The sequence below is a fragment of the Salvelinus sp. IW2-2015 genome, unplaced genomic scaffold (assembly GCF_002910315.2).
Source record: "Salvelinus sp. IW2-2015 unplaced genomic scaffold, ASM291031v2 Un_scaffold778, whole genome shotgun sequence".
Classification (NCBI taxonomy): domain Eukaryota; kingdom Metazoa; phylum Chordata; class Actinopteri; order Salmoniformes; family Salmonidae; genus Salvelinus; species Salvelinus sp. IW2-2015.
Window position 1 is genome coordinate 542,389 of NW_019942610.1, and position 25,001 is coordinate 567,389.

A 25,001-nucleotide genomic window follows, 5' to 3' on the forward strand; every position below is an offset into this window, starting at 1 on the left:
AAATAGTAAAGTAAAGTACAGATACCCCCCAAAAATACTTAAGTAGTACTTTAAATAATTTTTCTTTAAGTACTTTATACCACTGAAATGCACTACCGAAAAAGACGGAGCTGACGTGTCAAATGTCTTTGTTGTTTACTATTGAATGCTAAAACGTATAGCTATGCATTTCACCTGTACAGTTCCGGCATATAAATTGGGTGCACCTGTCCTATCTATTGTAGTACAGCTACAAAACTTTCCCGCAAGTCCCATGACAGATGACGTCACCAGGAATGCAGGGCAGTGATGGATTGACCTGGATAACGAGAGAGAAAAATAAAGTCTGTGACAAACAATAACGAGAGATTGTTTGCGAGGATTAACTGTCGGGTCTCGGGATCATTTATTTCAGCCGCAATGTCTGTGCTATTTTGTTGCCGCTGTGTTTTTCCTTCCGAAGACACCGACGAGGTACTGTATATGGGAACAGGAAAGAAGCATGATTTATTGTCTGGGTGTGCTTACAGTAACACGTACAACCACATTTTTTTTACCCGAGGGAGGCATTTGTGGAATAAGATACATACAAGCACATTATAATCACTCATGCATTAGGCTACTTTCAAATAGGCTTGTTTAAAAACGTATCATGTTAAGCCAATAGGTCATTGCATGTATGACAACACACAACGTACATGTTTCTGCATCAGGAAGTGTTATGCCACAATATTACCAACTGAGTGAAACACGGACTACTGAATAGAATAGGTATGTTGTTACAGTATTAGACATTGATCGGATTAGTATAACCCGCCCTATACCTCATTCACACATAGTGGAACGTGTGTGTTACAGAGACAGCCTCTACTGCACCCCAAGCTTCCAGAATCAGAGAAGCCAGWGTCGGCCAGACAGCCTCGACCAGCACCCACAGGTTCAATCACACATATTACCATCATATTACAAGTGTGTATGTGTGTGTTATTGACTGTGTGTGTGTGTGTGTGTGTGTGTGTGTGTGTGCGTGCGTGCGTGCGTGTGTGTGTTTCAGTGAGTCGGAGTGGTCAGTTGGTCCCGAAGCGTGTGGGTGTGAAGGACTTGGACCAGCGGTTCTCTGATGTGACCGAGACGTTCAACCAACAACATGAGAGCTATAATGTCATGAAGGAACGCGTCATATCTCTTCGCCGCACTTACAACTGTAACAACGACAGCACCCTGACTCTGACCGAGTGTGTGAGGAAGATCAAGGAGGAGTACGGTGAGACACACATCTGCACACATACACGCATGCATACACACACGCACGCACGCACGCACGCACGCACGCACACACACACACACACGCACACACACACACACACACACACACACATAACAGAGCCATGCCCTTCCTTTCTATTTATTTCTCTCTCTTTTATTGAACCTTTATTTAACCAGGTTAGTTTCGTTGAGCTAAAAATCTATTTTTCAAAAGATGTCCTCTTTTTACCCCTCTCACTCCTACTACAGATGAAGCCATATAACTTTTTTATCTTTCCCTCTCTCTCTCTCGCTCCAGAGGACAGCTACAGGGTAACCGTGGTGATAAAGGGGTATGACTTCTCTCTCTCTGTGGTTCCGCTGAGGTCTGTGGATGAGGGAGAGAAGTCTCTACCTCGCCTACTCCGGTTGGCTCAGGATGAGCTCAGGGGCTTTTCCCAGGGCGCCATAGCAATAGTCGCTGCCGGGACCAAGCTCCAGGTGCTGATAGACTGGCTGCTTAGTCGGGGGGAGCGAATGGCGGAGCAGGTCAGGGAGGTGGCACCAACTCATCAGGACCACTGTAGGCTGGAGGAGAACCTGATTGAGACCATGCAGGAAGTGAGAAGGGTGAGGGAGCTTTCGCTAGGGTACTGCCTGCAGGCTAGAGAGATCCAAACTGAGGCCGCACAGATAGCAGGGCTGGCCTGACACACGCATACAGACACACTCTGGTAACACTGAATCTATAAATGTCACATTTAAATCTTTTGGGAATTAATTTAGGCTATTTTTACTATCATGTAAAAGCACACTATGGACCTACACTGTTACACAGCACACTAGATAGTATTTCAGTATTATATAGTGAGTATGTCTATAAACATGTTAGAGAAATTAGCTGTGATATATCCTAATGTATTCTGCACAGGAATTCCTCATCTAAATCCTAATCTAATCAAACACTGTGTTGATTAAACCACTGTCAATGTTAGAGATCATGTTAGTGTTTTTTCTATGTTAATACTGTATGTTATTGTATTTTATAACACATTAAAACTGCAAACTTGTTAGTGTCTTAAGGTTTGAATGAATATGTTTGAGTGACATTGTCACGGCCGATGCTGGAAGAAGACCAAGATGCAGCGTGGTGAGCGTACATTTTCCTTTTATTTTAGAAATGTCGCCAACAAAACAACAAACGAAAGAAACAACCGTGAAGCTTACAGGGCATTAGTGCCACAAACAAAGTTAACTACTCACAATGAAAGGAGGGAAAAATGGCTACCTAAGTATGGTTCCCAATCAGCGACAACGATAGACAGCTGTCCCGGATTGAGAACCATACCCGGCCAAAACATAGAAACACAAAATCATAGAAAACAAAACATAGAATGCCCACCCCAAATCACACCCTGACAAAACCAAATAGAGACATAAAAAGGCTCTCTAAGGTCAGGGTGTGACAGACATAGTATTAAACATTTTTATTCCACACATCACAACCACTTAGCACATAGAGACTCCTTACTGGTACTGACAGGACCCCGCAGCAGGAGAAGGGGATGGAGGAAGGGGTAGGGAGAGGGAGGGAGAGACTGTGTGGGGGGTTAGGGATGGGAGAGAGTGAGAGAGTGAGAGAGATGTGTGTGTGTGTTGAGAGGGAAAAAAGGGAGATGAGAGGATGGAAGAAAAAGCTTTGCTACTGATATGTTGCTGCTGTAGTGTGGACTAGGACATGCCAGTCAATAACTTACATAATGTATTAGCTCAAATGTTAAGTACTGCAATTATCTGAAGGCCTACTGTTTTTCTGCATCCATAACCTTTGCATGGCCATTAGCTATGCACCTCATACTGAGACTGGCAGACAGGCTTTTCCCAGGTTAATTATTATGTCAACCTTATATAATTAAGCAATAAGGCCCATACCACAGCTAAGGGCTGCTCTTTCATTTTAGTCATTTAGCAGACGCTGTTATCCAGAGTGATTTACATGAGCAATTAGGGTTAAATACCTTGGCCAAGGGCACATCAACAGACGTTTCACCCAGTTGGCTTGGGGATTCAAACCAGTGACCCTGACCCAACGCTCTTAACCACTAGGCTACCTGCCGCCGACGCACCATGGAGTGCCTGGACACAGCCCTTAGCCGTGGTATCCCATATATCACAAACCCCCGACGTAATTAGAGCAGTAAAAATTAATGTTTTGTATATGGTCTGATATAGCACGGATGTCAGCCAATCAGCATTCAGGGCTCGAACCACCCAGTTTATAATTATTATTACAGACTACCATAAAATTTTTATATAATGGACCCTGCAGTAATAACCATGTACATACAATTTATAATCCAGCATATTATAAATACATACCCTTTAAAGAGTTGACAACATAGCTGCTACTCTCTGTTATTATCTATGCATAGCCACATTAATAACCCTATCTGCATGTACATAATTACCTCAATTACCCCGACACCGGTGCCCCGCACATTGACACATTGACTCTGAACCGGTACCCACTGTATATATCCCCGCTATTGTTATTTACTGCTGCTCCTTAACTGTTTGTTTTTCTTATCTCTTACTTTTTTTCCTTTCTTTTTTTCTTAAAACTGTATTGTTTGTTAAGGGCTTGTAAGTAAGCATTTCACTGTAAGGTTGTATTAGACGCATGTGACAAATAAAAATGTATTTGATTTGATATGGGACATAGTATACTTTCCCTCTTAAAATCACATATCAAAGTTTTATTTAAAAGTTAGAACTATAAGATATGATAGCTAAAACACAAAGGTCATAAATCATATAACTATGACAATGACCGGACTGTCAAACAGCGATGACAGCGACAATCTACCCTATTTGTGAAAATGATTATGTCCCGCCCCTACACCAAATTTAATTGGTCGCTATTTCTGGAGGCGCGGGTCTTACTTTTTATACTGCTTAACCATTGGCTTACAGGCCTGCCAATCCGAATTAGTCCTTCTCGAGTTCGCTCTAGTGTTGGCGAGTGGTGGGAGTAAATGAAAATGGAGGTTTTGATGTTGATTAATGATTTAGCTTGCTAGTGTCTTTATGGAGTAATTGATATCTACCTATTTCCTCGGACGGAACAATAGTGGACTTGGAGACAAAGGAAATCTCGAGATAGCATGATAGTAAGTAAACAAACAACTTTCCAGCCAGCTAGTTCGTCTTCTTGGAGAGCGCTTTCTGCATGAACATTTTCAGTTTGAAACCTGGCCGATTCGGCTAGAGATTATGTCGAGCTCGGAAGCATATAAATTAGCTAGATCTCACACAAAGTTGTTTGCGGTAATAGTTAAATAGCTACCGTTTGTATGTAGCGAGCTTGTGTATAGCTGTAGACCAGACTTGCGAAGCTGTGTGAAAGGTGAAGGATCTTGCCAGCTAGCATCTAGCTAGCCAACTGACAGGCGTGAAGTGGAACTCTCACAATTAGCAGCTAACTTAGTTCTGTCACTACGTTGGCCAGCAAGCTAGCTAGCAGGTTTAACTGTCATTGGCCTGACAAGCCCAGGACAGTTAGCTTCCTTAGCCAGAAGGCTGTCAAAAAGTTTGTCCCTCAACTCGTCTTCTGGTTAGCTAGCTAGCAAGTACCCATAGTCTTATTTCAAGTAGTACCCTTTTCAGTCAGTCAATGGTTTAGTCTCCACATGATGTAACTACATGATGATGACAAGGATGATGTTTATAGTGATGGTATATCTACTGTTTAGGGTTTCTGCCGGTGGATATTGTGGCTGTACGCTGATCAATAGTCCTGTAGGATCGATCAGTGGTGGACACCACATAGACATAGGTGTGAGTGTGTACCCTATGCCGAGTCTTTAGCCAGTTGTGTCTGTGTTAGCTCTGTCAAGCATGTTTGATTAAAATCCTTTGTTTCATTAAATGTTGCTGTTAATAGCTGTTACACACACGACCGTGTGTGTGTGTGTGTGTGTGCTCGCTCCCCTGCCTGTCGGACAGGTTGAGTAATGCATTGTTCAGATTTTTGCAATAGCTGACATGTGACGCAGCTTTCCTCAGTAAAGCCATAGAGACTGGCGAGAAACACGGCTCTAATGGAGTGGAACCTCTGTAGGATGGTACACACACGCACACACAGTCCCTCTGCTATACAGAATGATAGGACAGTTTGCCAAACAGCAGTATGAGGAGAGAGCTCTCTGTAAATATGATCAGGGCCGAGCCTATAGTTACCTGAGACAGAGGGGGGTGAAGAGAGAGTGAGAGTCAGAGAGGGAATAGGAGTGTAGGCTGCTATAAGAGGATTCCAGCCTGTCTGCTTTCTCTCTCAGAACCCACAGCTCAGACCACACACACACAGCTACTAATTAGAGTTAGGCACACTACTGCTGCTGGCAGAGAAACTACTGCAGGGGAAGGGGGGTGCAGATTCTGCAGAATCGGGTGATTGAGCGATGAGGAGAGGAAGTCTGGAGGAAGTAAGAGGTTAGGAAAACAAGGGCATTATTTCCAAAGGAGAGGGAGATCTGCTAGGATTGTGTGTGTACTCGTGTGAGTGAGTATGAGGATAATGTAGACTCTTTTCAGGACATTCCTTCACCTCATTTGGGCTGCAGCGCTCTTTCTTTCTCGCTCTCTTTCTCTCCTCTGTTTCCTCTAGGGCATGGCACAATTATATGACTACCGTGTGTGTGTGGTTTACCCCGTAACACAGGAAAAAGCGGCTCGGGCAGCTCTTTCTTCTTTCCTCCAAGCTCTCCAAAACAGGGTGTTCTGATTGGRCCATTCACTTCCTGGCTTTTGCTCCGGTCTGATAACATGCCAGAGCAGTCCTTGGCTTGCCCTGTCCATTTTTCACTTGATCACTTCCTTGATTCATAAGGAATAAGACTGGTGTAAGAAATATGGTGGAAACTTGCTTTGAACACGGCTAGCCCTTGCTTACGCCAACCCATTGTTTTTAAGTGCGTGGGGAGGAGCGCATTCTTTAAGAGAAAGGACAGAGAATTGGGATGCATCATAGTGTGAGTAGGCTTATGTATTGGAAAGAGTTGTCATAGAGAGTGAGTTGTCTAGGAGGAGTGGGTGGGTGGGTGGGTGGGTGTGTCTGTTCTGTGTGCGTTGGTATACAGTCTTGCGATAAAAGATCTCCTGCTGACAGCGCAGTAAGTAGTGTGTTGTGTAATAACGTTGATTCAGATTAGCTTGTTCTCCAGTTAGCCAGTGTAAGAGTATGTGATTGGCTGTGCTGTCTGTTAGCTTGTTTCTGATAGGCTGTGTTTATAGGACAAGTTTGATGGTATTGGTACTGTGATTGATAGATGGAGAAGAAACTACTACTGTGGAGCTAGCATCCACCTGGAGTGTGTGTGGCTGGCCTATTGATGTTAAAGGTTGTTTGTTTGGCTGCTACTCGTTTGGGCTTACTGTACCACTCGGACCACACACACACACAGGCACACAGAGAGGATTAGAAGTGTAAACTAGCAGAGGAATGTGTTTAAATAGAGAGGATTATGAGGAGAGGCTGCCTGTTTTAAGCTCTGTGGTAGGAACCTAGAGGTCAGTGTGTGTGAGACCGTGAATGGAGTCTTTATGATTGCAGTTATAACCGGTTGGCAGGCTCTCTGTTTTGTGAAACATGGAGGTGAATATTAGAATACACACACGCCCACGTTCCTGTTTGGTGTTGGGCAACACTCCACTGTGTCTCCACCTAAAATATAAATGCAAAATGCAACAATTTCAAAGATTTGTACTGAGTTACAGTTCATAATGAGGAAATCAGTCAATTTAAATAAATGTATTAAGGCCTAATCTATGGATTTCACATGACTGGGAATACAGATATGCATCTGTTGTCATAGAAAATGGGCCTCAGGATTTCGTTACAGTATTTTTGTGCTTTTGAATTTCCGTTGGTAAAATGCAATTGTGTTCATTGTCCTCTCCATAACCATAACCCCACGACCACCATGGGGCACTCTGTTTGTTTACAACGTTGACATCAGCAAACGGCTCGCCCACACAACGCCATTCACATGGTCTGTGGTTGTGAGGTCGGTTGGACATACTGCTAAAGTGACATTGGAGGCGGCTTATGGTAGAGAAATTAACATGAAATTATTTGACAACAGCTCTGGTGGACATTCCTCCAGTCAACATGCCAATTGCACGCTCCTTTAACTTGAGACATCTGTGCCATTGTGTTGTGTGACAAAACTGCACATTGTAATGATCATGCTGTTTAATCAGCTTCTTGAAATGCTACACCTGTCAAGTGGATGGATTTATCTTGGCAAAGGGGAATGCTCACTAACTGGGATGTAAACACATTTGTGCACAACATTTGAGAGAAATAAGCTTTTTGTGTGTATGAAACATTTCTGTGATAATTTATTTCAGCTCATGAAACATGGGAGCAGCACTTTACATGCTGCTTTAGCTCGGTGATCCCCCGGTACCATGGTCAACGTTTGGTCATTATGTCTTCTAGTCTAGCAGGCCAGATCTGAGCTCATGGAAACACACTGTAGATGGATGATATTTACATGATTCATCTAGCTCTGTTTATACCATACGAGGAGCAGTGTGTGTGTGTAGTCTCGTAGAACCAGACTAATGTGTTGTGTTTGTGTGACATCATGTGAATGTAAAGAATCTTAAGAAGTAGTTGAAGAAAGAATAATTCCAATCTGAGCACATGTTCCTGCATGAGAGTTCTCTCTCTCTCTCTCTCTCTCTCACCCCCTCTCTTTTTCACTCTTTCCCTCTCTTTCACACAGTGTGTGGACATGGTCCATCTCTTCCCCTTGCACCCACTTCTCACGACACACAAAAACACACACCACACAGATGTAGTGCTGTACTTCATTGTCTTGAACAAACATATCAAATCCATGAGGGGAGAGATGGTAGGGATGTAGAAATGGATGGGGGAGTGGGGGCTTAGCACTGTTTTCCTCCCTATCTCTCTCACACACACACTCTTATGTAACTGCGGGAGAGCCTGAAGTAACATTATAAGGAGAGAGCGAGGGAGAGTGCTGTTGATAGTGAGAGAGGTGAGAAACAGCAGAGATTGTGTGAAGCTGTAACTAAGGGAACGTGAGGGAAAGAGATGGATTTTGTATTGTGTGTCTGTCTTAGTTTGTGAGTGTACTAACAACAGTCTCTCTTTGCTTCCCAGGTAGAGGTGTGTCCACAGCAGCAGATGAGGGAAGATGTTGGCTATGGACCAAGGAGTGGTGGAGGAGTGGCTGTCAGAGTTTAAGGTGTGTGTCTGTCAGTCAGGTTTTCCGTTAGCCGGTAAGCTTTTACCCCCCCCCCCCCCCCCCCCCCCCCCCCCCCCCCCCCCCCCCCCCCAAGCCCATAAGTAAAATTGTCACCAGCTAAAAATCCCATAGAAAAATAATGACTTTTATTCATTGATGGAAATGCATTTGACCGGTCTTATCGGTCTCTAGGTTAATTTGCATAATTTTGTGGAATTAAATTGGTGCGTGTGTATTTTCGTTGGTCATTACGTGTCTTATTTATCACACGCACAGCAAACGGATACAGAGCCTGTATATGAGCGGAAAATCTGTCATACAGCGCGAGAGCTGCTGCTACAGCTGATCACACAGCTCGTTCGTTGTTAATGGGGTAAAGCATCTTTTATAAGCCCAATCATTACACAACAATTGCAAATGCCATCGCGTCTTTAAAACAGTTTTGATGTCCACGATTAAAAATATATCCTTTTTTTATTTCTCAACTGGTAATTGAAGCTTGCTTCCCATTCGCCATTCAAGTACATAGACAATGATAGGCAGGCTTTAATCCATCACACACCGCTTTACAATGAGCTGGAGGCAGTATGCATTTTGTAAACATATTCTTAATTGTTTGAAATCTGAACATTTTACATCATATTATGAGGCATGTCTTACCTTGCTTCAAAGTAGCCTAGCCAAAAGTATTTTATAAAGACTTCCATATGCCATTGAAACCAGTAGCTATTGGTTTCAAATCAACTTTCTTTCATTGTCCAGTAGCTAAACTTCCATCCTAGTCATATTAGCAACCAATGCTAGTTGCATCTTTAGACCTCCCCTTTTTCAACATTTCTAAATTATATTTTCGTCTGTCATATGAAACTGCTGACATGCGGTGTGCTTTTTACCACTGTTTTCCCGCTAATTGCATTATGGAAAGAACATGTGCGTGTAGCCTACTGCCTTGTGCGCATCGCTGAGCTTTATAATGTGAAGAAATAATAGTTAATCAACATTTGAAGATAAATACTCTGATCTGTTGCATCAGCCTCTTTTTAAAGATGTTTTGGTGTAGCCTAGGCCTACTGGTTGTGTGAATTTGGGGATCTATCGTCCTACAACTGTCCTAGAATCTGTTTTGGAATAGGCTATTTCTTTCTCGCACAGAACAATAAGCTGACCAATAGAATAGGTCAACTTTTCTACTATGGGGGATAGGCTAGTGAGTTTGCTGTTCGTTACTCGTCTTGTTGGCTGAGGAAAAGTACATCTTCAAAGTATGCATCAGAATTCGGTAAGAAGGAAGCACACCGTTGCATCCTCGAGTTGCATGTTCTGTTAAGATGCATTACCATAATCTAAGTGTGATATCTGTCATTCTGAACACCGTGGGTGGACGCCCTAGTGGGTTATGCACCCAATGAATATGGGTCCAGAAAATTCAATTCTGCCTGTCCGCTGTCTGACGCCACATTTTCCTAACGGAAACCCTGGTGTGTTTGTGTATGTGTTTTAGGGGAGAGCCAGTGTCACTGTCTCCTCATCAGTATTTCTGTTTGTCAGCACACACACACACACACACACACACACACACACACACACACACACACACACACACACACACACAAGCGTGATGTGTGGGTTCTTAGTACAACACATAGTTACCTTTGTTATTTTTCAAGGTGCTCCGGGTACAGAGTGTTGATCTGTGTGATTGTGTACAGACCCTTCCTGACAGTGCAGTGTCCAGCTACGCAGCGTCTCTGAAGGAAAAAGGCTCCCTGATCCCAGCGCTCTACAAAGTCATCAGGGAGAACTACAGTGACGTACGTACTACACACACGCACATACAACGTTAATGCATACACGGATACAATCCGTTTCCACTAGCATTGCAACATTCTGCAAAAATGCTCGCCAGGAGCTTCTGGACTTTGCTAAATATCCAGCTAATGAAACATTAACAACCTAGGTATTTAACAGAACTAAGCTAAAACTTCAAAAAGTGAACTCTCCCTCAAACCCTCTCCTCTATATCTGTCTTCTAGTTGTTGGAGCCAGTGTGTCACCAGTTGTTTGAGTTCTATCGTAGCGGAGAGCCACGGCTGCAGCGGTTTGTTCTCCAGTTCCTCCCTGAGCTGCTCTGGTCCCTCCTCCTGGCTCCGTCTGCAGCCAGGGACCCACATACCTCCGGCTGTATAGAGGCACTGCTACTGGGGATATATAATCTGGTGAGATACACACCCACAGTCTAACACACAATTTCAGGAGGGTGTGGGGGGGTTAGCAATTAGGGCTTTTTGTCTCTCTCTGTCGCTCACTGTCTGTCTCAGAATAGCAGAGTAGGTCAGCTGTCATTCAGCATCCTGTCACAGCTATTACTCATCCTGACATTAACAGCTCTGACATCGCCAAACAGGCCTTTACACACAGACACACACAGAGACAGACAGACACCACTGAGACACTGCTTTGCTTTAATAAGGTGTACTCTTTAAAATAGCTTTTATTTCCCTCGCCCACACACTGACATTCTCTCTCTGTCTTTCTCTCTGTAGGAGATTGTAGATAAGGATGGACAGAGTAAAGTCCTTTCTTTCACTGTCCCCTCCCTCTCCAAACCCTCAGTATACCACGAAGTAAGTTCACCTTTCAAGTCAGTCTTTCTCTATGAACATGGTATATGGATGAGTTGGCTAACTATTAAATCCTCCCTAGATGAAAGTTTATAATCCATGACCATCTTTAAATAACTTTTTATAGATCAAGTTAGTAATATGAATAAACCCTTCCCCCAGCCCTCCACCATTGGCTCCCTGGCGTTGACGGAAGGGGCTCTAGCTAATCATGGGCTGCGTAGAGTGGTGTACAGCGGGCCTCACCTACAGAGAGAAACCTTCACGGCTCAGAACAGGTCAGACAGAGTTATGGTTGAATTGGAGCTGGGCTGCAGTGTGATAAATTTGTTTTATGGCAATTTGCCTGAAGTGCTTAAGATCTTGGTTTGTGTTAACGTTGATGAATAAACATCCTGATGCGGAGAACCCATAGCATGCTGAACTCCGGTAGAGAGTAGTCAGTAGAGATGGGTGAGCGGGAAGCGTCTGGAACTGAGAACCTCTTATTGCAGACAGACAGCCTAATGTCTATAATCATTAGACTAGCTACAGATAATAGGCCAGATACCCTACTGACTCTAGGTTAGCGTTTCTAAACCCACTCTCTGTGTGTGTGTGTGTGTGTGTGTGTAGGTTTGAGGTGCTGACCTTCCTGCTGCTGTGTTACAATGCAGCTCTCAGCTACATGACCTCCTCATCTCTGCAGTCCCTCTGCCAGCTCAGCTCCAGGTAACACACACACACACACACACACACACACACACACACACACACACACACGCTCCCCTGCCAGCATCCGCTTATTTGATCCTCTTAAAGATTTAGCGAGAACTGGGCCAAGATACTACCACTTTCCCTGAGAGCCTAGGACACACACACACACACACACACACACACACACACACACACACCACACCACACACACACACCACACACACACACACACACACAGAGGTCTCTGTCTGAGGAGTTGTTAATCTGCTGGCAGTGGTTGAGCATTAGTGTGATGAACACTGAGCTAAAGAGAGACAGGGAGGTGATCAGCTCACTGCAGTTCTACTCTTTGACTTAGAGCAGGTATTCTAAAACTGGGGTACGTTCAATGCCATCGGGGGTATGCCAAATAATCGTTTTTTTTGTCACCCGAGTAGCCTTGTTTCACTGACAACAAATTAAACTATCTAGTGTTCAGCAAAATACAAATACAATGTCAAATACAGGTAGCCTAATAATTAACATCCAATCACATTAACCGTTACACTCTTGCGGGGATTTCATTAACAGCCCGTATGTAGCTAAACGTATCTGCTACTTATGTTGGTATCTGTACTGATGGCGCAAAAGCCATGACATGAGGAGTGGAGTGGTAACGCGTGTGTAAGCAGTTGCTTCCGACGCCACTTGGATACACTGCAGCATCCACTGAGAGGCTCTTGCTGCCAAGGGAATGCCTGACACTTGAAATACATGTTGGACACTACAGTGAAAATGGTTAATTTTGTTAAAGCAGGCCCCTGAACTCTCGTGTATTTTCTGCACTCTGCAATGATATGGGCAGCGACCATGTAACGCTTTTACAACACACAGAAGTGCGCTGGTTATCAAGGGGCAAAGTATTGACACATTTTTTTAAATTGAGAGACAAGCTTAAAGTTTTCTTTACTGACCATCATTTTCACTTGTCTGACCGCTTGCATGATGACGAGTTTCTCACACGACTGGCCTATCTGGGTGATGTTTTTTCTCGCCTGAATGATCTGAATCTAGGATAACAGCGACTCTCCACAACTATATTCAATGTGCGGGACAAAATTGAGGCTATGATTAAGAAGTTGGAGCTCTTCTCTGTCTGCATTAACCAGGACAACACACAGGTCTTTCCATCATTGTATGATTTTTTTTGTGTGCAAATGAACTCAAGCTTACGGACAATGTCAAATGTGATATAGCGAAGCACCTGAGTGAGTTGGGTGCGCAGTTACTTTCCCGAAACGGATGACACAAACAACTGGATTCGTTATCCCTTTCATGCCCTGCCTCCAGTCCACTTACCGATATCTGAACAAGAGAGCCTCATTGAAATTGCAACAAGCTGTTCTGTGAAAATTGAATTTAATCAGAAGCCACTGCCAGATTTCTGGATAGGGCTGCGCTTCCGCTGTTAAGACACTGATGCCATTTGCAACCACGTACTCATGTGAGAGTGATTCAAGACCCTCACTAGCATTTAAACTAAATGCATGCACAGACTGTGTGTGGACAATGATTTAAGACTGAGACTCTCTCCAATACAACCCAACATTGCAGAGTTATGTGAATCCTTTCAAGCACACCTTTCTCATTAACCTGTGGTGAGTTAATCACAATTTTCGATGAACAAATAAGGTTTTATCTGTAAGATGGCTAAATAAAGAGCAAAATTATTGATTATTGTATTATTATTTGTGCCCTGGTCCTATAAGAGCTCTTTGTCACAACCCGGCTCGTGGGAAGGGACAATCTCACACTCATTCTTATGTTTAATAAATGTATCGTATAGTGTGTGGCAGGCTTACAATGATGGCAAAAAACATTTGAGAGTGCGCTGACCCTGGTGCTAGAGGGGGTACGCAGCTGGAGGTTGAATGTTCAAAGGGGTATGGGACTATAAAAAGTTTGGGAACCACTGATCTAGAGGAATCTGGCTGCTTGACGAAACACAACAGTATATTATTGATGGCATGGATTTTTCAAATCATACTGGTCTTTTATGAAGATACTCTCAAAGCTTGCCATTTGTGTTCTGGTTGGTGGCTGTATTCTCTGTACTGTGATTGGTTGAATTACGGTATTCTCTGTTGTGTGATTGGTCTACAGGGTGTGTATCTGTGGTTACCCGCGGCAACAGCTAAGGAGGTATAAAGGCATCAGCTCTCGTCTGACCGTCACTTCTGAGTTCCTGGTCCAACTCATCACTGGGATACATTACGCGCTGTGAGAAAACACACACACACACACACACACACACACACACACACACACACACACACACACACACACACACTATCCCTAACCTCTAACCATGAAACCAGCCTCCTTCACTCACGCTGCCAAACATACCCTCGTAAAACGGACTATCTATTTTGTCATTTACAAAATAGCCCCCAACACTCTACTCAGCAAACTGGATGCAGTCTATCACAGTGCCATCCGTTTTGTCACCAAAGCCCCATATACTACCCATCACTGCGACCTGTATGCTCTCGTTGGCTGGCCCTCGCTACATATTTGTCGCCAGACCTACTGGCTCCAGGTCATCTATAAGTCTTTGCTAGGTAAAGCCCTGCCTTATCTCAGCTTGCTGGTCACCATAACAACACCCACCCTGCCCTCCAGCAGGTATATCTCACTGGTCATCCCCAAAGCCAACACCCCCTTTGGCTGCCTTTCCTTCCAGTTCTCTGCTGCCAATGACTGGAACGAATTGCAAAAATCACTGAAGTTGGAGACTAATATTTCCCTCACTAACTTTAAGCATCGGCTGTCAGAGCAGCTTACCGATCACTGCAGCTGCACAAAGCCCATTTGTAAATAGCCCATCCAATCTACCTACCTCATCCCCATATTGTTTTTATTAACTTTTTTGCTCTTTTGCACACCAGTATTTCTACTTGCACATCATCATCTGCACATCTATCAATCCAGTGTTCATTTGCTAAATTGTAATTACTTCGCTACTATGGCCTATTTATTACCTTACCTCCTTACGCCATTTGCACACACTGTATGTATATAGATTTTTCTATTGTGTTATTGACTGTACGTTTGTTTATTCCATGTGTGTTGTCTGTGTCGCACTGCTTTGCTTTATCTTGGCCAGAACGCAGTTGTAAATGAGAACTTGTTCTCAACTGTCCTACCTGGTTAAATAAAGGTGAACAAATAAAATAAAATACCCTGTGAACGAGAGGGTTGATTATTTTGTGTGTTCCAGGTGTAATGGGGAGATGGACCTGGGTTCCAAGGCGCTGGATGATGTTCTGTACCGAGCTCAGCTAGAACTGTACCCTGAAGCTCTACTGGTGGGTGACATCACACACACAAACACACACACCTGTACAGGTGTGTGCCAGGACACCAACCTCTCCCATGTCATGTCACCGGATGGTGTGCGTGTGGTGCCTGTAATCCCACAGTGTTAAAACATTGAGATGTTAATCTGTAATCCTGAAGGCTGCTTCATCAAACCGCAGGCAGCGGTTGTTCAACAGTACCGTAGACACACACACACACAGAGCATCCTGTGGTTGTTGTCAGTACTTAACATTGTGTGTGTTATTTAGGTGGGTAATGCCATCAAGTCGTCCCAACAGTGTGCAGCGCTGAAGTCTGGCGCTAGTAAAGAAGGAGCTCGCAGCATTCAGGTGGAGATCACTCCTACTTCCTCTAGGTACGTATGTTCTCTCTATCTACACAGTATACTTCCTCTAGGTACGTATGTTCTCTCTATCTACACAGTATACTTCCTCTAGGTACGTATGTTTCTCCTATTTCTACACCAGTAGTACTTCCGTCTAGGTACGTATGTTCTCTCTATCTACACAGTATACTTCCTCTAGGTACGTATGTTCTCTCTATCTACACAGTATACTTCCTCTAGGTACTTATGTTCTCTCTATCTACACTAGGTATGTACAGTGCCTTCAGTAAGTATTCATACCCCTTGACTTGTTCCACATTTGTTGTTACAGCCTGCCTTCAAAATGGATTCATTTGTTTATTTTTCTCACGCGTCTACACACAATATCACATAATGAAAAAGTTTTATTTTTGGGGGGTGAAAGTGAAATACAGATATCTAGTTTATACTGAACAAAAATATAAACGCAACATGCAAGAAATTACAATATTTTACTGAGATACAGTTCATATAAGGAAATCAGTAAGTTGAAATAAATTAATTAGGCCCGACTCCAAGCATTACACATGACTGGGAATACAGATATGCATCTGTTGGTCACAGATACATAAAAAGTAAATGGGCCTCAGGATCTTGTCACGGTATCTCTGTGCATTAAAATTGCCATCAATAAAATGCAATTGTGTTTGTTGTCCATAGCTTATGCCGTCCCTTACCGTAACTCAACCGCCACCATGGGGCACTCTGTTCACAACGTTGACATCAGCAAACCACTCACCCACACGGCGCCGTACACGTAGTCTGTGGTTGTGAGGCTAGTTGGACGTACTACAAAACATTACATTCTCAGGCAACAGCTCTGGTGGACATTCCTGCAGTCAGCATTCCAATTGCATGCTCCCTCAACTTGAGACATCTGTGGCATTGTGTTGTGTAACAAAACTGCACATTTTCGAGTGGCCTTTTATTGTCCCCAGCACAAGGTCCACCTGTGTAATGATCATGCTGTTTAATCAACTTCTTGACATCAGTCAGGTGGATTAATTATCTTGGCAAAGGGGAAATGCTCACTAACAGGGATGTGAACAAAAGTTATTTTTATTTCAGCTCATAAGACATGGGACCAACACTTGTTGTGTTTTTTATATTTTTGTTCAGTGTACGTAAGTATTCACACCTCTGAGTCAATAATTTGTGGAAACACCTTTGGCAGCGATTACAGCTATGAGTCTTTCTGGGTAAGTCTCTAAGAGCTTTCCACACTTGGATTGTGCAACATTTGTCCATTATTCTTTTCTCTGTCAAATTGGTTGTTGATCATTGCTAGACAGCCATTTTCAGGTCTTGCCATAGATTTTTAAAGTAGATTTAACTCAAAACTGTAAATCGGCCACTCAGGAACATTCACTGTCTTCTTGGTAAGCAACTCCAGTGTAGATTTGGGCTTGTTTTTAGGTTATTGTCCTGCTAAAAGGTGAATTCATCTCTGTGCCTGGTGGAAAGCAGACTGAACCAGGTTTTCCTCTAGGATTCTGCCTGTGCTTAGCCCCATTCCGTTTCTTTTTTTATCCTGAAAAACTCCCTAGTCCTTAATGATTACAAGCAAACCAATAACATGATGCAGCCACCACTATGCTTAAAAATATGGAGAGTGGTACTCAATAATGTGTTGTATTGGATTTGCCCCAAACATAACCCTTTGTTTTCAGGACAAAAAGTGAATTGCTTTGTCACATTTTTTGCAGTATTACTTTAGTGCCTTGTTGCAAACAGGATGCATGTTTTGGAATATTTTTAGTCAGTACGTGCTTCCTTTTCCCTCTGGCAATTAGGTTAGTATTGTAGAGTAACTACAATGTTGTTGATCCATTTTCAGTGTTCTCCTATCACAGCCATTAAACTCTGTAACTGTTTTAAAGTCACCATTGGCATAATGGTGAAATCCCTGAGCGGTTCCCTTCTCCGGCAACTGAGTTAGGAAGGATGACCTGTACAGTATCTTTGTAGTGACTGGTATATTTATATATCCAAAGTGTAGTTAATAACTTCAACATGCTCAAAGGGATATTCAATGTCTGCTTTTTTATTTTTTCCCATCTACCATTAGGTGGCCTTTGCGAGACATATGGAAAACTTCCCTGGTCTTTGTGGTTGAATCTGTGTTTGAAATGCACTGCTCAACTCCAGGACCTTAAAATTATCTGTATGTGTGGGGTACAGAGATGAGGTAGTCATTAACATATCATGTTAAACACAATTAGTGCACTCAGTCCATGCAACTTATTAGGTGACTTGTTAAACACATTTTTACTCCTGAACTTATTGGCTTGCCATAACAAAGAGGTTGGAGACTTATTGACTCAAAACATTTCAGCTTTTCATTTTTTATTATTTCAAAAAAAAATGAAAAACACAATTCCACTTTGACATTATGGGGTTATTGTGTGTAGGTCAGAGGGACATTTTTTTCTTCTATTTAATCAATTTAAAATTCCGACTAACACAACAATGTGGAAAAAGTCAAGGGATGTGAATACTTTCTGAAGGCTCTGTATGTGTATATAATAAATATATATATCTACACAGTATACTTCCTCTAGGTACATTTTTATTTATTTATTTCACCTTTATTTAACCAGGTAGGCTAGTTGAGAACAAGTTCTCATTTACAACTGCGACCTGGCCAAGATAAAGCAAAGCAGTGCGACACATACAACAACACAGAGTTACAAATGGAATAAACAAACATACAATCAATAATACAATAGAAAAAGTCTATATACAGTGTGTGCAAATGAGGTAGGATAAGGGAGGTAAGGCAATAAATAGGCCATGGTGGCGAAGTAATTACAATATAGCAATTAAACACTGGAGTGATGGATGTGCATGTAGAGTAACTGGGGTGCAAAGGAGCAAAATACATCAGATACAGTATACACAGTATCCATTTTGATCTATAGTTATAGGTTCATAGATTGATTGTTATTTTTTTAGTGGAAAATTGTCTTTTGGATTTTCACATTGCACTCAATAACAGTTTAATGTGAACATAAGATCTTGGTTTGTAAACATAAATATAGTTTTTTGATGAATGGTGATGATTTTGATAGACTGCATTTTATATTGATTTTCCTGTTGACCTCTTTTGAACTACTAATAATTGAATTTGAATTCCCTTCTGTAGGATTTCACGGAATGCGGTCACGTCACTCTCTATCAGAGGACACCGCTGGAAACGACATGGTAAGACAGACAGACGGTTAGAAACGCTAACCTAGGGTATCTGGCCTATTATCTGTAGCTAGTCTAGTGATTATAGACATTAGGCTGTCTGTCTGCAATAAGAGGTTCTCAGTTCCAGACGCTTCCCGCTCACCCATCTCTACTGACTACTCTCTACCGGAGTTCAGCATGCTATGGGTTCTCCGCATCAGGATGTTTATTCAGCTTCTTATCATTCACTACAGCTCTTCTCATCTGTCTTCTCTAGACATTATCACTGTCTGTACATGTTATTACGTTTAATGTTTACTGTCTATACATGATCACTGCCTCGTCTGTTTTAATAGTTTACTGTATGCATTATTGTACATGCATGTACAGTTGAAGTTGGAAGTTTACATACACCTTAGCCAAATAGATTTCAACTCAGTTTTTCACAATTCCTGACATTTAATCCTAGTAAAAATGCCCTGTCTTGGGTCAGTTAGATCACCACTTTATTTTAAGAATGTTAAATGTCAGAATAATAGAGTGATTTTATTTCAGCTTGTATTTCTTTCATCACATTCCCAGTGGGTCAGAAGTTCACATACACTCAATTAGTATTTGGTAGCATTGCCTTCTTAAATTGGTTAACTTGGGTCAAACATTTTGGGTGGCCTTCCACAAGCTTCCCACAATAAGTTGGGTGAATTTTGGCCCATTCCTCCTGACAGAGGAGTGTAACGGAGTCAGGTTTGTGGACCTCCTTGCTCGCGCACGCTTTTTCAGTTCTGCCCACATTTTCTATAGGATTGATGTCAGGGCTTTGTGCTGGCCACTCCAATACCTTGACTTTGTTGTCCTTAAGCCATTTTGCCACAACTTTGGAAGTCGCTTGGGGTCCTTGTCCATTTGGAAGACCCATTTGTGACCAAGCTTTAGCTTCCTGACTGATGTCTTGAGATGTTGCTTCAATATATCCACAAAATGTTCCTACCTCATGATGCCATCTATATTGTGAAGTGCACCAGCCCCTCCTGCAGCAATGCACCCACACAACATGATGCAGCCACCCCCGTGCTTCAAGGTTGGGATGGTGTTCTTCAGCTTGCAAGCATTACCCTTTTTCCTCCAAACATAACGATGGCCATTATGGCCAAACAGTTCTATTTTTGTTTCATCGGACCAGAGGACATTTCTCCAAAAAGTACGATCTTTGTCCCCAAAGGTGCAGTTGCAAACCGTAGTCTGGCTTTTTTTAGCGGTTTTGGAGCAGTGGCTTCTTCCTTGCTGAGCGGGTTTTGAGGTTATGTCGATATAGGACTCGTTTTACTGTGGATATAGATACTTTTGTACCTGTTTCCTCCAGCATCTTCACAAGGTCCTTTGCTGTTGTTCTGGGATTGATTTGCACTTTTCGCACCAAAGTACGTTCATCTCTAGGAGACAGAACATGTCTCCTTCCTGAGCGGTGAGGAAGGAGGGCTGCTTGGTCCCATAGTGTTTATACTTGCGTACTATTGTTTGTACAGATGAGCGTGGTACCTTCAGGCTTTTGGAAATTGCTCCCAAGGATGAACCAGACTTGTGGAGGTCTACAATTCTTTTCTGATGTCTTGGCTGATTTCTTTTGATTTTCCCATGATGTCAAGCAAACTGAGTTTGAAGGTAGGCCTTGAAATATATCCACAGGTACACCTCCAATTGACTCAAATTATGTCAATTAGGCTATCAGAAGCTTCTAAAGCCATGACATCATTTTCTGGAATTTTCCAAGCTGTTTAAAGGCACAGTCAACTTAGTGTATGTAAACTTCTGACCCACTGGAATTATGATACAATGAATTATAAGTGAAATAATGTCTGTAAACAGTTATTGGAAAATTTATTGGAATTTTTATCATGCTCAAAGTCCTGACCGACAAAGAAATTTGTGAAGTGGTTGACATACACTTAGGTTGGAGTCATTAAAACTCGTATGTCAACTTCCGACTTCAACTGTACATTGTCACTGTCTGCATGTGCAGTGTCACTATATTCTGTATACTGTTATGGTCATCATGATTTTGTCTAGGATTTTTTTTGCCATCACATTTATTTGACTGTCTGTGTGTGTCTCTTATCTGTGTCTTCGTGTGTGTGTGTTTTATATCTGTCTCCATCTCCATGACCCCAGAGTCCCAGGAGGTCAGTGTAGATGGTGACCCGGCGACCCCTGGAGGTCAAGGGTCATCCATCCCAGAGATCAGTGTGACGATGCCCAACGGAGACTCTCTACGACCCCGCGACCCCCGACCTTTAACCCAGTCCGAGCCTGAGCCGCTGGGGTCAGCCTCAGAGGTCAGCCCCACCCACGACCCCAGTCCTAGGGGTCAGGAGGTCAGGAGGCAGAAGTCTGTGAGGCGATTGGTGGACGAGAGTTCTGGGCCCTCCTCCGCAGGAAGGGCCCAGTACTAAGACCCTCCCCATCCCCGGGGTAACCTAAGTAACATTGTGTGGAGGCGTGGTCTTCTCTAAGCATGACGGTTGATTGGTTGGCTGACTAACTTTCGCCGCACTGCGTTGCCTCCTGACATGTCCTCCGATTTACTCAGTTTGAGAGAACCCTTCCTCATCACTCACTCCATCCTTTTTCTCTGTGTGTGTGTGTGTGTGTGTGGTGGGGGGGTGGAGGTATTTTGGTCTCTAAAACGCCTAACTCCAACACATCCCTGGGTTGCCAGGGGAGACAGACTGCGTTCTCCTGATTGGTTAGTTGCAGCAGCTGAGGAGAATAGGCAGCTCTGGATTGGTCATTAGTCTCTTCCCCAGTATTTATTTTGTTTTAATTTCAGTATGTATATCAGTTCAGTGTGTCTGAAGGACCTGCCTATCTGTCTGTCTGCTGGTATAAGATAGTAGATTGCAGTCAGATGTGAGTTGTTAGTCGTGTGTTTTGTGTGTGTGTGTGGTTGGTTGGTATGTGTTTTGCTTTCTACAACTCCTGCTGCCCAGACCTCTGCCTGTTGCTGTTCTCAGATTTGATACTTGATAAGTTAACTGATCGTAGCACCACTAACTGTAGTACAGCTGAATGGCAACCATGTAAATAGGTGTCTTTACTCACTACCAGGGTTAGCACCAGCCCACTGTCCTGTCCTGTAGCCTGCTCTACTATTCTGTCTGTCATTTAACAATAACTAACCCCTCTCTCTTTCTTTCTCTCTATCTCTAGACGCAGTGGATTTGGGTTCCCCGGACGAGTTGATGGATATCTCTGAAGTGGACGAAGGGGTGTGGCCTACAGGAGGGGGTGGCCCGGACTCACTGACTCCACCTACCATCACTATCAGCAACAGCGTTACCCCTGGGGTGGGAGGGGCCAAGACAGGAAGCAGGAAGTGGCATCTAGGCGGACGGTCGCATAAGGAGAAGGAGGCATGTCCTCCAGGGGGGCAGACCCTGGGCGAGAACCTGGATCTGTCAATCAAACGTCTGACGCTGACGTCCAGCCAATCGGTGCCCAAGGGACCGAGCCATAGCGCACTGAGCAGCCTATCGCGTACGGCCAGCGCTGTGTTCTCCCGCTCCTTTGAGGGAAACAACACCGGGGGTAACCGTGGCAACCCAGAGGCTGGCCGCTATTCGTGCAGTGGCAGCCTGCAGGAGGAGGAGTTAGGCTATCTAAGCCCCACCCCCAGCCACAACCAGCGCTCGCCCAGCATCAGCGTGCACTTTAGGAGCGACCTGTGAACCCTGACCTCAAACGCTTGAGCTCTCACCCCCATCTTAACCCTCTAACCCCATGCCCCTGTACCTGTGACCTGTACTCCCAGCCTGTCAGGAGGACTGGAACACAAATTCATGAACACATTCCCTCTTATCCCCCTCCTTTCCTCACCATCTCCCTTTCTTTCCTATCCATACCATTCTTCATCTCCTTCTCTTCTTCTTCAGTAGGACAGCTGCCCCCTCTAGAAACCGGCTTCTCTCCTCCACTTCCTCTCTCTCCAAAGCGAGAGGCTGGTGTGAGAGCAGGGAGCCTGTGTCCATCCCTCCGCCCTGGAACTACAGAACCACCAGACAGATCTGCAGACTGTTTTCTGAGAGGGTTTGGAAATGGAGTATTTAAGACTCTTGTTTGTCCTGTTTGGCTTTCTGTACATCCCTCCCGACCACGCCCCCATCACCGGGCAAGTACTGTGTTTGTGAGCTTGCATGTGTGTGTGTGTGTGAGCTTGCATGTGAGTGTGAATGCAATCAAGCGTTAGTGACTGTTCTTAGAATAAAGGTTGCTGATTGCTGCAATGAACAAGGTGTGATACTCCCAAAAAATAAAATGAAAATAACTACAGTCTCTAGTGAAACTCTTTTTTTCAGATGCCCTCTCTTTCCCCTCTCCTTACTCATCATGCACTAGGCCCTAGTGACTAGGGTTTGAACGAACCCTAACACAATGTGACCTCCACACGCCCATTGCCATAGCAAATATTTATTCATCCAGTCTGAATAATTCTGCATTACACACAATTATTAAATGACAGACCACAAAAATGATAGAAACCAAAAATATTCATTAGTCTTTCATGTTTACGTGTGAAAAGTATTGATTGATGTCATCCTACTAGAAGCAATATTTATCTTTCTGTGGTTATTTTCTCCCTGGTCTGATCAACAAACAAGCTGATTGGGGTAATTTATGTTTCTGATCAATAAATTGATTGGGGGTGGGTTTTAAGTTTGTATGATAATGTATAAACTTTGTATGATGTAAATAAATTTTCCTATGATTGAGAGACTTGGGTTTTTAAATATAGATGCAACAATATATCAAAAGCAGTGGGGCGCCTACCTGTTAACGGTATTGATATGCATAAGCAGGAAGTCACCCTTTTGTCGATGCTGATGTCATATTGCTGCGTCTACCTTTAACTGTGGTGTTCTATGTACGGCAGACAGTGGTTATAAATGTGGTATTTTCCTACGAGAGGGAGGGAGAGACCGTAGTTGTTCGAGCCGTATTGAATCTCCTCAGTGTTAAAGCACAAGAAGAATCCAACCCAAACCTGCACGATACGTGCCTGATGCCCAAACCACACCACCACCAAACCGAACACACCCCTAGGCCTAGGAGTAGTGGGTATAAGGGCTAGGGAATATTGGTATCCTTATACAAGCTAGGAAATAGGTTTATAGGAGTTGGTTTGGGATTAGGCCTGTAAACTGTCCTCTCCAATCCCTTTCCACTCTGAAGTGTCAGTACAGTAATGTTGTGTTTGGTTGATCTTTATTGAGTGATTGGTTGATTTAACTTATTATTATATATTTTTTTTATGTTAACATGAACTTGACTGTGTTTGTCTGTTCTCTGGTTCATCATCACCTGCTTTATAACATAATGGAAATTGAGGATACAGACAAAGAACTTGCTCCCTTTGAGGAGAGGCGCACTGCTGACTGGCGGAACATTTTAAGTCAACGATTGCGCGACAGTCACACTCCATTTGGTGGCAATGAAGTTCACTGTGGTGCGGTTGGAGAGAAGCGTGTTGGGTGTAGGTCATGTGCTACTGGACATCTGAATGCAGAATAACGTCTGCCCTACTGGAACCTTTGTACTAGAACCAGTGTTCTCAGTCTGTCAGTGTTCTAGATCTGTTTTATATTCATACGGTGGAACAATAACAATCATGTTTCTGTATTCTGTTGCTTTATGGAATGTCATGAATCTGTACATATTATTGTTGGACTTCAGTTGTTGGTTTGGCCTTTCTGTCTGAAGATAATGCTCTGCTAGAGCTACTCTCTGAGAATAAAATTGTTCTATATTTCACTATATGTCTGACCCTGTTCTTCATCATACACACATTTATTTTACTCTCCTTGTGAGGACCAAATAATTTATTCCCATTCAAAATCCGATTTTCCTTAACCTAACCATAATTCTAACCCTAAAATAGCCTTTGTCCTCTTCCCACTTGTCTGAATTTTCTTGTTTTACTGTCCTTGTTTTACTGTCCTTGTGAGAACACAAGGATAGTAAAAGCAAAAACAATCATCCTAACATGATGGCCTAGCTCTCAATCCAAAACATCTGAGTGAAATTATGCAGCCATCTTATGTGTATGTATGCATTTATGTGTATTTATTATAATTTTAGGCGAAATGTTGATTTAAGTATGAGTTTGCTACTGTAGGCGCAGATTAACATTTCCCATTGCGCCCACAAAGTGGCGCTCGTCATATTTCTGATTGAACCAACTATCGCAAAAAATCTAAACCACCTGCCTCGCTTTACGGCCATGCGTCGGCT

General features: G+C 43.2%; 2 protein-coding genes across 5 annotated transcripts; both read left to right on the top strand.

The window, feature by feature from the left end:
* Positions 1-222: 222 nt before the first annotated feature.
* On the top strand, positions 223-2,294 carry si:ch73-345f18.3 (uncharacterized). The gene is made up of 4 exons (XM_024136112.2): positions 223-453; positions 838-916; positions 1,034-1,243; positions 1,544-2,294. Exons 1-4 carry the CDS (start codon positions 400-402, stop codon positions 1,933-1,935), a joined length of 735 nt encoding a protein of 244 aa, XP_023991880.1. The 5' UTR covers positions 223-399; the 3' UTR covers positions 1,936-2,294.
* Positions 2,295-4,214: 1,920 nt separating this feature from the next.
* On the top strand, positions 4,215-24,521 carry LOC112068886 (hyccin). 4 transcript variants are annotated; one of them, XM_024136107.2, is made up of 13 exons: positions 4,215-4,394; positions 8,420-8,504; positions 10,214-10,315; positions 10,538-10,720; positions 11,048-11,128; positions 11,288-11,403; positions 11,741-11,836; positions 13,964-14,080; positions 15,081-15,168; positions 15,430-15,536; positions 18,691-18,749; positions 20,886-21,185; positions 21,924-24,521. In XM_024136107.2, exons 2-12 carry the CDS (start codon positions 8,454-8,456, stop codon positions 21,164-21,166), a joined length of 1,281 nt encoding a protein of 426 aa, XP_023991875.1. In that variant the 5' UTR covers positions 4,215-4,394; positions 8,420-8,453; the 3' UTR covers positions 21,167-21,185; positions 21,924-24,521. The 4 variants fall into 4 exon arrangements, with proteins under 4 accessions (XP_023991875.1, XP_023991872.1, XP_023991873.1 ...); XM_024136104.2 differs by lacking the exon at positions 20,886-21,185; XM_024136105.2 differs by lacking the exons at positions 4,215-4,394; positions 20,886-21,185 and adding an exon at positions 6,042-6,254.
* Positions 24,522-25,001: the final 480 nt, after the last annotated feature.